The sequence below is a fragment of the Osmia lignaria genome, chromosome 10 (genome assembly GCF_051020975.1).
Source record: "Osmia lignaria lignaria isolate PbOS001 chromosome 10, iyOsmLign1, whole genome shotgun sequence".
NCBI classification, from domain to species: Eukaryota; Metazoa; Arthropoda; class Insecta; order Hymenoptera; family Megachilidae; genus Osmia; species Osmia lignaria.
In genome coordinates, this window is record NC_135041.1 from 9,096,204 (window position 1) to 9,108,931 (window position 12,728).

Consider the following 12,728-nt stretch of genomic DNA (forward strand, 5'->3'; position numbering starts at 1 on the left):
CGACAATTACAGCAGTGGTCAGTATTATAAAATATTCCAACTATGTAACAATTAAACTGCATACATTATTGCTGAGCGATAACATTCTTGACGTGTGTCATTGATATCAATAATTTGAATACTTCTAACGTTTACATTAATGTAAATGTCCAATGTCACCTCGGCCATAAATCCCATCGCTCGCTTTTACAATACGAGCGCTTTTACAAACGTGATTATTTTCCCAGTTACACCACAATTTACAGAATGAAGAAATCCCTAAATATCACCTTTTTTATTTTCCCAATTTCATTTAAACGTATGCCCTAAATTCGTCTCTTGAAATGTCTACATGCAATTAATAATCCCCTTACGTGGTAATCCTCGAACATCGCGTGTAGTTTAAGAACTGACAGAGACTCTAACGTTATACGTGACCGCAGGACTAAGCTCGTTAGCATTACCCTCCGTCAAGGATCACGCGCTTGGAGGGTTCGTGTTACCCTCTCACGAATTCACATGGGAAATGAAGGCGAACGTGGGGACCATTCTGGAAGAGACTGCAGACATTTCTTGACGTTGTGATCGTGGTATATCAGATCATCCCCTAAATAATGTTAAGTTTACTCCATTTTAATCGTAAACTAAGATAGGTACATATAATTTTCGACTATCATTGTATTGGACTGTCTCGATTTTAATTTCTGAAAGATCCTACAGCGCTGCAATCGAACAGAATCGAAAAGTCTCTTCACACTAGCGAGGAGATTATCAGAAAACGATAAGGAGACGGCGATATTTTCTTCTTTTATCGAATGCTTTCTGTCCAGTGAACCGGCGCTACAAGGAAGCCTCTTTGTTTCTACACTTGATAACACGTCCCTCGCTCGTCCAGGACACTTTTCAAGCTCCTTCGACGATCTGGCAAAGGCAAACGCCTTCGAGAATCACGATATAACGGACAGAAAGCCGTTTGTCAGGAACGCGACTCGAGTGACCGGGGACAAAAGAAGTGGAACTGAAAGAAAACGAAACGGAGAAGGAGAAGGTGCAAAGCTGCACCTCGCCATTGTTTCATTGGATCTTCCGCCAATTATTGTATCTCGTGTCGTCGCTGTGAACTTTCGCAATTAGATCTCCCGACATCTCGAGAATTTTCAATTCTCTCCGCGTATTTTACCCAGTGCTTCGCGACTGAACGAAGAGCCATTTTCTATTTCTTCCGCTGCTCGTCGAATTGTCGACAATTACGGAGTGGACTGTTTCGTATATATAAAGTGCTTCCTCGATTTGAGATTCTGGTAGTTACTTTAAGCTAAGTTAATCTAATGGATTAAAGAGTGATAGCAATGCTGAAGTTTCATGAACACGTGCGAGGAAACGTGAATGAAAAGATAAATAAGCTGTTAAATTATACAGTTCTCTATAGTCGGGAGTAAATCTACTGACTTGGATATCTGTTTGCACGAAGATTCGCGATGTTTTGCTGATAAGAATTTCTATCTAGATAACGGGCGCTCTGCTTAAGCTTCGTAACTATTTTGATAACAGAGTGCAAATACTAATATTACACCTAGGAAACACACTACCGAATGTAGAAATAACTAAATTATCTATTTTCAGTGCAACGTAATCAAACAAAATAGAAAACCAACCGTACCAGAAATAGATCAAGTTCTATCGTATTTGGTCAGACTATTCTTCTATCTCTACGTCATCTAAAACATTTACTTGCTCCTTCGTCTCCTCCTGTAATAAAATTAACTGGATATACCAGCATTTCTCCAGACCGTTGTCCCCCGAATTTACTTAGCTCTCCGAACGGTGGATGGCTAATCCCTCGCATGGGATTCCAAAGCACGGATTTCCAGGCTCTCTGCATATATTATACGCCCGTAATATTTGCACTGGAGAACGAGGATTCTTCAGGATTTGCGAGTCTGTCCTTAGGCTCGCTGCTGCTTTTATTCTGCACCATTTCGGACGTCACGCTGTTACCAATTACTTCCGTTCACACGAGTCAACGAGAATAGAATAGAAAATGGATAACAACACTTTTTGGTCCGATAAAATATCATTAGTCTACGAGACACGAATAGATAGGTGTTTCGAGTTCAATTGTATCGTTTTCGAGTCAATTCTCAACGAGACCTAGCCGCGTCCTGAATCGTTCCTAATTTGCATGGAATTCAACGTTTCTCGGTTATAATGGCAACACGAGTATACCATCGATCCCGAATACGGCATCAAACGTATCATCCCTATAAATCATCGTGTCGTCCATGGGAACAGGCAATTGATCGAACGCGTGTCTGTATTCGATTGTTTCGTACGTTTACGAGCCGGTCCCTAGACGTTACACGCACGACGTTACCAGATAATTGCAGGATATTCCGCTTGCCAATTTGAGATCCTCTATTTTCCATCCTGCTTTTTTTGCTGCCTAGTTGAATAGGAAGCTGTAAAAACGAGATAGGAACTGGAACATTTACAACTCGAACCCTTATCTCTATCCCTTCGTACCTGACGCCTTATCTCCCCCTCCGCCAATTCGATTTTCCAATCGGCACGGACAAACGCACGTCGAATCAACTCTCCTCCTTTAAAATCGTGACTCATGTTCGCAATTTATTGCAATACAAATATAAGAATATTGATTTTTTAAAAATTTGTAAACAAAAGTTGTGTACATAACGGGAAACGAAGAACAAATTGCCATGATCAATCATACTCTTATGTAAGATCATTCAGAGCACGACGATTACGATTATTGGTCAAGTTTTCTGTCACTGATAATCTTCTGCCACCAAGTAGCGGATTTCTTCAAAGTTCGTGGCCTATTCGGATCGTTGAAGTCAATGGATACGATGCCAAAACGTTCACTGCAAATTGATACATTTATATTTACCACGCAATGATTAATTCACAATAATACGCGAATGAATGATAATTTCTTTAAAATAAACCACGGTTCTTTGATCTTCATTTTTCTATTTGTGAACATGGAAAGAATGAGATTCTTCAAAGGTCCGAGTTTATAGATTATTTCTGTTTACGCAACTGTTTAACAACATTTGAATTTTCGAAATATCAAACGTTTCGTAAAATCTTGCTGAATTACGAAGAAGTAAAAAATATACTATTACGTAAATGATAATGAACATCTGATGGAGCAATCTCACGTTACGTACACACGGCTGAAAGAATGTCATTAATTTCGTAAACACGTACTTGTATCCTTTGTCCCATTCGAAATTATCAAGAAGTGACCACAGCAGGTATCCACGCACGTTGACACCGTCGACATAGTGAGCGAGAAGCATCTGTTTTAAGTACTCGCGATAGTAATCGATTCTATCGTCGTCGTTTAGAGTTCCACGATCGGAGAAACCGCTCTCAGTGATATATATGGGTGGATTTCCATAGTGCTCTGCCAATTTACGGAGACAGAGTCGAAATCCTTCAGGTACAACCTACAATACCAAGATAATCATGAAAACTATCACCTCAAGCTTCCCTCTTCTATTTTGAGGCTATTGCATTTATTGTTCGAAAATGTACTCACTTTCAACCATTTAGAGGCTGATGATTTCCAAGATTCGTCCATGCTTACAAGCACCATTTGATCGTTGTCTTGAGACGGTACCTCTCCATAGGTACCATTTTCAACTATTCTTGATGTGTAGTGATTTAAAGCCAGGAAATCAGCTGTTCCCCTGTTATAACAACAACGATACTCAATTCGTCGCTCTAGATTACATCAATTGCTACGATGAAAGCATCGGATCATGTTTTATAAGTGGCAATTGAGTCAAGTTATCAGCATCAAAAATTTCTACGAGACGGAACATTATGAAATACCTTATGTATTGGATCCATTCAGCACCAAATTCTGGAAGACGGGATCTGGTGAAGCCTTGTTCGAGACTGCGTTTAGCGACGAATTCTTTCATTACAGCTGGATAGTCACCGTTGTAAATCGGGTTCAATACCCATCCGCCATTGAATTGGAATGCGATCTCAGCTGCCGCCTCGTCCTTTGGTGTTTTCGGGAAATAACCAAACACGTTGTTTAATATACCAACTTCGCCTTTGTATTGTTCTTTGAATTCTTTCTCGTAGATCCTGTAGGTTCTAGCGTGTGCTTTTAGAACGTTGTGGAGACACAGGTACTCGCCGATACCATGAAGTCTTTTTCCGGGCGCGTGGTTCCCGTATAAGTAGCCATTTCTGCAGATTTCCTGCGGCTCGTTCACCGGGATGAATCGCTTTATCTTTGGTGCGAACTCCTTGAAGACGACCCTGGCGTAATCGGCGAACCACTCGACCATCTCTGAATTCGTCCAACCGCCTGCATCTTCGAGAATTTGGGGATGGTCCCAGTGGTAGAGCGTGACCATAGGCTCGATATCGTTCGCCAACAAATCGTCGATGACTTTGTGATAATACTGGATGCCATCTCTGCTGATTTTGTTTGGGTATCCTGTCGGTAGGATCCTCGGCCAGCTCAAGGATAAACGGTAGGACTTGAACTGTTGGAAAACAAAGATGCGAATGGTTTTATTTCATTTTGGATAAAAATCAAAATTTTCTTTCAAGCAAAATGTTATATTTACCCCAAGGTTCTTCAAAATGGCTACATCCTCCTTGTACTTGTAATAAGAGTTCGCAGCAACATCCCCCGTTTCGTTATGGTAAACATGGTTACCCCTCTCGTGGCTGAATCGATCCCAAACGCTTTCACCTTTGTCTGCGTTAGCGAGGAACAAAATGTTAGAAATGTCGGTCCGAGGGTGAAAATTTGAATTTGAGGAACCTACCGCTCACGTTCCAAGCTCCTTCTATTTGATATGCCGCTGTCGCAGCTCCCAGGAGAAAGTTTGGGGGGAACTGTAGATATTTCTCATTCTGCTCCACCAATTTGCCACTCGCAGAGCTAGAAAAGACAACCTTATTGGAACTTGATGTTCGAAGGGATAACTCTATTTTTAAAATGTCACCATCGTATGCCGAAGCTGTGAATTTTAACAGAGAATTTATTTCACTTTAGAAAGATACGAGATAATAATGATTAAACAAATATTGAGTGGAATTTTAATTACTTAAGAGACACAGTGTTTGAACAGAAAGCAATTCGAGTAACTTACATCACGAGGCAAAGAAAAATACTGGATCCCAGAGGCAGCATGCTGAACATGTTTCTGTTTAGGAAACACAAATGGACCAAGTTATCATTCGGGTCATTTATATATTTCATGCTTACATGTTATCGAGTATTCTTGATAATACAGTGTACATACAAATTGTTTGTGTCTCTTTCGTACCAGACGAGCTTATCTATAATTTTAAGTAATTAACCACTCAGTATTATCAATATCTGACGATATTATTTATCGGATCGTATTCTTATCGTCCGATTGAATATTTTTCATTACATTACGCATCCGATCACAACTTTTCCATTCACTCGCACAGATTTGCATTGTTCGCGAAAATAATTACTATGAATTTTCTGTCAGATGCGAGATAACTTAATCAATTTCTTACGGTTTAGATGACCCGCATTGAATTTTACAACTCGAATTACTGCAACGACAACTATGCAGTTAATAGGAACACAGAACGTGTTTAACAGATTTCTCCTTCCAGGATCGTGAGACGATGTTGAATTTCTACGAGAGGATCTTTCTTACGCCACGATAGGTGATAGGTGATCCCCGCAAGAATATTTTACTTCAAAGCTATATGAGCGGAAAAGAGAAACGTGAAAAGTTTCATGCCTCTTCTACGTTTTGTTTCTCGATATCCTGAGACGAAACATGTTGCACGACCACCGTATCGTTCCAGAAGACACAGTTTTACGACTGTTTGCGAAGAAAGTGGATCAAGGGGTATTTTCTCTGATGGATAGGCGACATTATACGAGCGACAGTCGCATCTATGGGAATCAGGACGAACATAATTCCATTATGCAGAACAACAGCGATTCGAAGACGACAGGAGGATGTAAAAATGTGTCGCGTAATCGAAACAGATGTTTTCGGTAGGTAAAAAGAATTTTCTTTTCAGTATAATTTTAGTGTTGAAAATTAAATCAAGTGTAAATTGACCCTACCTCCGCATCTTCATCTAACAAATAAGGTTTTAGGCGATTGTAATTAACGAATTGGTTGCCACATTCTCCAGAATGTCTTGCCATTTTACGTGAAAATTTCAGCCTTAAAGCTTACGTTACCGGATTCTGTACACCGACGCCATACTTTCGGCCTCCTTAATTGAAATATGATTAAGAAATGTTGCCGCGGCAACCAAGCTTCTCACTTCGCTCATTGTCTGAGGTAATTCGGCTCTTTCTCGCGAGATAATGCAATAAAAAACTTTCCACTTCTTCTTCGTCGCGTTACCAGTCAACATCGGGGGAAGTTCGGTAAATAGGGTGCCGTTGATTGGCTACCACCAACATACTGAACTCTCATCAACTTGAAAATAAGGACGAAAATTCTTTATGAATATTTCCAATAACGCGATTTAAGTATTTGCAACGATAACCCAGCAGGGTTATCGATAAAAAACAGGGAGATATATCTTACGCTGAATTTTCTGTTACTATAGCAGTAAATAATTAACAATACAATTAGTGGCGTGTTTACTTGATTGAGATAACAATTTAATAATAATATCTGAATAATCGTGTTGACAATCACTATTAAGAAATTGTCGAGTTTAAGTTTCAAATGATAACAAAAGGGTCAGATAAAAAGCATACCTAGTGGTACTGTTTCTATCTATGTCGTTGCTTCGTGATAAACAAATGAAAATAGATAGTTTTTTTATTAGTTACTCTATTATATTATATCCATAGTGTCAGTTGCCGGTGATTCCTCGTAAAGTCAACGTGTGACTCGATAAATGATAAAACTATAGACTCTACCATTGAATCAATCAACATTTCAATTTCTTTTTAAAAAACAGACAATTTCAAGCACTTTGATTGCAAGCATTAAAATTACGAGATTTGAAGGTATTAACGGGCTACTTGGACTAACGATCGAACTTGAAGATAGCTTTAAGCCCGGCTTTATTTGCCGATTAGCGCGCACACGGTTTGCAGTGAAAATTGCCCTTATCGTGGTGTAAATACGTTTATGTGGGCCGTCGAATCTGTGTAATACATGGTCATTTAATTTATACGCAACGCAATATGCGTCGCTGGTATCTGTTTAATAAAAAGGCAATGAATTTCAAGTCGCGGAATGAATACTAAATGAGCTGCAAGTTAATGAGAATCTTTGTTAAGTATTAAAGCAACGTACAGGTGATATCGTGTGAACGTAACGAGACGATTTAATTGATTAGTACATTTTTTTAACACTTCTAAAATCTTTAAAAAAATAGAATTTTAACTTAAAAACGCCTCGATTACATCATTTCTTCTTTTTTTCCCTATACATATATTTTTCCGCAGAGAATAGTTCGGCTTTGCAATCGCTTCTTTTTTCATTTTTTACCCATAGATCTTTACACCGAATATCTTTACTCCATATATTTTTTTCCTTCTTCCATTCTCGATTATTTATTTCCAGTTTTATTCAGAATTTATCGCGAGTTGCATTCTACATCGTACGTGTCAGATAATAACACACCATCATAACGCGAGCTCTCTTCTGACAATTGTAATAAAACGAAAAATCCTAATGATTAATCACCAAGCTATCGTCGCGTCGGTGCTCCACTCGGTGCAGATGAAAATCAATTAAGTCCAATAATCACAGTTAATTTAATCTAATGATTAGAAATTGAAGGAAAACAAATTCTAAATTACACTACTCATTTGAAAAGAATAATCGAAACACTAGGTTAAGAAATTCATGCTGGACCGCTGCGGAACAGAAACTGGTCAACATCTCCTTCATGTATGACTTATATAGTCGTATTTGATTCATCAATATTTCACGGAGAACTTGCACTTCGGAACAATGACAGTTTTATAGACACACCAGCAAATGAGTAACATGAATAATTGAATACAGAGATTGAAACTTGAGATTTACGCGCCGTGCAGAATAACTACATACGTCTCTGTCCAGAATATAAAGGCATTTCAACTTTTCATCTAAAGTAAATGGGGGTCAAGTGTATATTTTAAATTGAGCGTTTAAAAATTGTATATCCTCATATTTTTATCTTGCAAAATTATCAATTGGTAAACAATTACAAAAAATTTCCTTACGACAAAATCTGAGCTATCAGTGGCGATAGTAATATCTTGCCCACTATTAACTCACATTGGCAAGTCAATTGGTTAAGTAGCTCCCTTACTTCATTCAATGCGAGTACTTTCATTAACATTCGTTCTTGAAACGCAAATTTTTCAATTACACAGGCATGCTCTTATCGAATGATACGCTTAATTATTTGTTCTATTTATAGCACGAAATTCATAAGAAAGGAGAAGTCATTTTTAAAGCGTATCACAAATTAATTTTCTGGAGTGATAAACTTAGCAGGAATTACATTAATCCTTAGATAACCTTAGATAAATGAATTATATTTATTTACAAATATCGACAATAATAATAGAATTCATCCTTGATTTTTATACGAACGAAGATAATACGATGTATCTTCTTTTGTCTCAAACTAATATCTATCAATTTTTAATTTTCCCATTGAAAAACCAATCGAGAGCAAATAGATAGGAAGGTTTTTTTCTCACCCTTCAAATCACAGCTCGATAGTGTGGGTGTGGTATAGGTGAGAGGGTGGACAGGAACCGTTGGTGTTACGACGAAAGGGCGGAAAAGGCAGTGGGGTTGGAACGGATCGAGAATCTGGTGGGACGTAGCCACCCCCTTTATCAAAGGCCTTGGCACTTTGCCACCTCGCACCGCATAATGAAGCAGCACGTTGGGCTTCGGTTATAGCGGCGCCGGGGCTTGTGTTTTGCCTTCCGTAGAATGGTTTATTGTGTCCCGAGCCCACCCTCGCCTCCTGCTTTCTCCTCGAAGCTGCTCCTCATCCGCGACACTCGCATCGACATTCGTTGCCTTGTGCTCGACAGCCACGCTGAACAAAGCAAGCACATGTACCCGGTAATAGGCGTTGTTCAGGGATAGGATCAAGTTCGATACACGTGCACTCAGCAATTCGAAACAATTTCAATAAAAAAAAAGTATCGTAATGTAACTTCCAGTAGCAGTGTTAAATCAAAAATTACTGTTTTGTTGATTCTAATTATCCTATGCTAGAGTCTAACGTTAACGACCCAACAAATTATGCAAGAGACACGTCTACGATGTTTGGCATCTCTAATTACAGTCTATACTCTAGCAGAAGTCAACGACCAGGTGGATGTCTCCTCGAAGGTGTCTGAGACACTGCAGAATTCAAGTTCTTCTCCCTGGAAGTTTGCAGTTAACCACGGTGTAGCATATCATCGAAAGTTCAAGGCATGCTGCAACAACAAAAAGTGTTTTATTGCCATGTCAGGAATGTAAATTACTCAGGCTGCGACCGTGTAATTAAGTTCAACCGGTGTAGTTAAACGAGCTTACACTAATCTTTCAAACGTTTTCCTCTGCCCACGGCTTTATCTGATATATCTTCCACTCGAAAGAAGAAATTATGATGACACAATAATCTTCGATCTTATAGTTATTACCGCGAAACTTTGAAATCCGAAACATTATTTGTAAACGTTTTATTAAGGTTACAAAAGTTCTCGGTTGGCAATTATCAATCAACGTGCTTGAAACTTAACGAACGCAGCCGATTAAATAGTTTCAGGTTACCCTTCACCTTTCACGGTTGAAAGGAGAGTTCAATTGAATGTCGATGAAATTCCTTGGAACTCCGTGGCCCTCGTTATCGAAGGAAAAGTTTAAAGTCACGAAGTAACGTTGCTCACCCGATCGCATCGACTCGAATGATCTTGGATCGCCTTGGTTTACCCAATTCCTCGAAAAACGTTCGAGACGAAGGCGTCGTTTTCGGAATTATATTTTCAGAAATAGTTTTGCAAACGATCGAATTATCGGATGACAAATCTGAAATAACAAGTGTAATTTACATTACGGTTTTATCGCTCTTTACTGACTGGTACTCGAGTGTTTTGATTAATAAGTTTGCTTATTTGATTCTGGGACACTTTACTCGTATCTTTCGATAATCGATTATGGAAGAATACGACATACATCTTTCGATCAATGTAAATAATATCAGCTTTCGTATCGATTCAAGAAAATTACTTAGAACTTTGTTGTGATTAAATTTTTTCTAAGAAAATGAATATACAAACGTACGAAAGGATTGGCAAATGATTGAACCGTGTTAATGGTGGCATGTGGTGTGAAAAGAGATCAGCATACACCGTGCTAATAAATTTAATGATACCAACATATGTAACAGTATACTTATTGCAATTAAACACTTGATAGTGTCTTGAAAATTGATATCCCTTTTCAACTTGATTTTCAAACGCCATCTTCCTGAAACATGGTACTCCTCGACGAATCGAAATTACTAGAGAAAACAGCCATCATAGAAGTACGATTGATTAAAAAACTACAAAAAATCCTTTTTAAAGGTTGAATAAAAATTCAATTCGTTCGGTAGTGAAAAGTATATTACTTGCGAAAGTAATACCAATCCTTTTGATAAATCGATGAAACGATGTGCGTTTATAAGCTGTGAAGAATTTCATTTCTCTTAGAAATTTTTGTCAAAGTAAATAGTTTGCAGGCGTATGTTCGTTCAGTAAGCAAAAACGTATCGCTTTTGAAAGGAACATGAAATGCAGTTTCTTTTCCAACTGTTTGACGAATTTATGATTTTGTGTTTATAAGCTGCAAGAAATTCTCTTAGAAACTTTTTCAAAGAATCAACCCTTTGCACTCCAAGTGTCAACTCTGCTCTACACTTTGCAATTTTGTTCCACGTATCCGCTCATTTAGTATTAAGATTAAAATTCTGCAAAAATTAAATGAAACATCCCTGACCTCAACGATGAAAAAAAAGGTAAAATGGAAAATTCATGACACACGCGTACCTACGCTTCGCTCCGTTCGTCGAGGTGGAAAACACGTCGAGCCACTTAATATTATTTCCCCGGGTCTGGCCTCTTTTCCAGCGCACGTCAAACAGATCTTCGAAAGGAAAAAAATGTTCTTCGTGACCGTTGCTGAAAATTGCCGTCTAGCAGCGTAAAAATTCTTCCTCCTGATGAAGCGGAAAGCTCTTGCAAAAGCGTTGAAAAGCGGACGAGTAGGTCCGTCGTGTTTCACAGTCGCTCTCCTCGATTCGTCGATGCCTTTCGTACAAAGGGTAACCGGAAGTCGGGGTATCCGGTCACGGAATTACGCTACCCCCGAGGAATAAATTCGCGCGGACGCTTCTCTTTCAGCAACTTTCTTCCCTTCTCTCCTCCAATCCTTTCTACGATTTTTGAACGAGACTGAATCCGAAAATAAAAACGATTGCATTTTATCAGATAGATAGATATAAAAATCATAAAACGAATGAAACGGAAAAAAAATCCGAACGAGTTGAAGATCATTTTAACAGGGTACAAAACGAACTGTATTTTCAGATACTTCGTATCAATTCTTTCTTTTTTTTTTTTCTTTTTTCAAAAATGAAAACTCGCGGCAGGAAATCGAATCGAATCCTTTATCAGTTTCCATAGTACACCGAAGCCGGGCTAAAGTGACTTTCGGCCGGTGGCTCCCGATGCGAGCTCGAAAGCACTAAAATTTAATATTCCGCGCGTTTCGAGTATCCCCAGATGATAGCGATAACGCATCTAATGCCGGCTGTGCCGAATCAGCTATTGAAATTTCAGTTATCACGGTATCGCGCGACGATCATTCCATGATTATTATTGCTCTAGTTTTATTAGTAATTAAACCGTGCGAAATTGCGTTGGACCAATTTATCTAGATATCGCGCGAAACGCCAAATTGCACGCGTTTGAATAAAATTCGAGCAAACAACAAAATTTTTTAATATTTTGAAAGAAACATTTGATGCTGAGAAAAAAGCTGCAACGTGAGGTGCAATTATTTAACAATGCATATTTATGTAAATACATATTCCTACAAGGACTAGGATAAAAGAGAGGATTTTTAGACAGAAATTTGCTTGAAAATATATCCTTTATTTTGCATACGTTACATAGTACTACATCTTCACTTTCAATCAACAAGTAATTACTCGACAGACGTTTTCGAGACAATCGAGCGCAAGGGGTTTACGATAATGCACAATGTAATTCTCATTGCACCGTTTGTGAACCATTCACCGAGTATCCGTGGTACGTGCTCGAACAGGAGATGGTATTATTGCCTCCCGCAGGACCTTCCCGGAAATGGGTCAGGAACGCCTGGCTGCTTGTGCTCAAACGCGATAACAACCACTTAGGCATTGTTCCCTACCTCGGATCGAACATACCTTTCGAATCGTTCTGACAATCTGTACGGTGACATCGATCTTACATCCTTATCAACTTCGCCTACTTACGTTTAGCGTCACTTCATACATCAAGGATCAGGTTTCCAATTAACATTAAAACTACCGACGTTTGATGCACACTTATTTTTAAGTTGAAAATAATGTAGATTACTAAATAGATAAAGGATGAAACATAATTTAATATAGCTTGTATTTTCATTCTTTAGCTCGATAACAGCCAACATACATTTCAATAAAAATACCTCGATAAAATTTATAATTTAAAATAAGAAACTGGAAAC

At 38.6% G+C, this 12,728-nt stretch overlaps 1 protein-coding gene across 2 annotated transcripts; it reads right to left on the bottom strand.

The window, feature by feature from the left end:
- Positions 1-2,580: 2,580 nt before the first annotated feature.
- LOC117610474 (myrosinase 1) lies at positions 2,581-7,869 on the bottom strand. 2 transcript variants are annotated; one of them, XM_034337922.2, is made up of 8 exons: positions 7,686-7,869; positions 5,127-5,180; positions 4,800-4,915; positions 4,596-4,729; positions 3,841-4,511; positions 3,545-3,695; positions 3,211-3,452; positions 2,581-2,861 (listed from the first exon to the last, which is right to left on the bottom strand). In XM_034337922.2, exons 2-8 carry the CDS (start codon positions 5,174-5,176, stop codon positions 2,747-2,749), a joined length of 1,479 nt encoding a protein of 492 aa, XP_034193813.2. In that variant the 5' UTR covers positions 5,177-5,180; positions 7,686-7,869; the 3' UTR covers positions 2,581-2,746. The 2 variants fall into 2 exon arrangements, with proteins under 2 accessions (XP_034193813.2, XP_076546533.1); XM_076690418.1 differs by lacking the exon at positions 7,686-7,869 and adding an exon at positions 6,215-6,324.
- Positions 7,870-12,728: the final 4,859 nt, after the last annotated feature.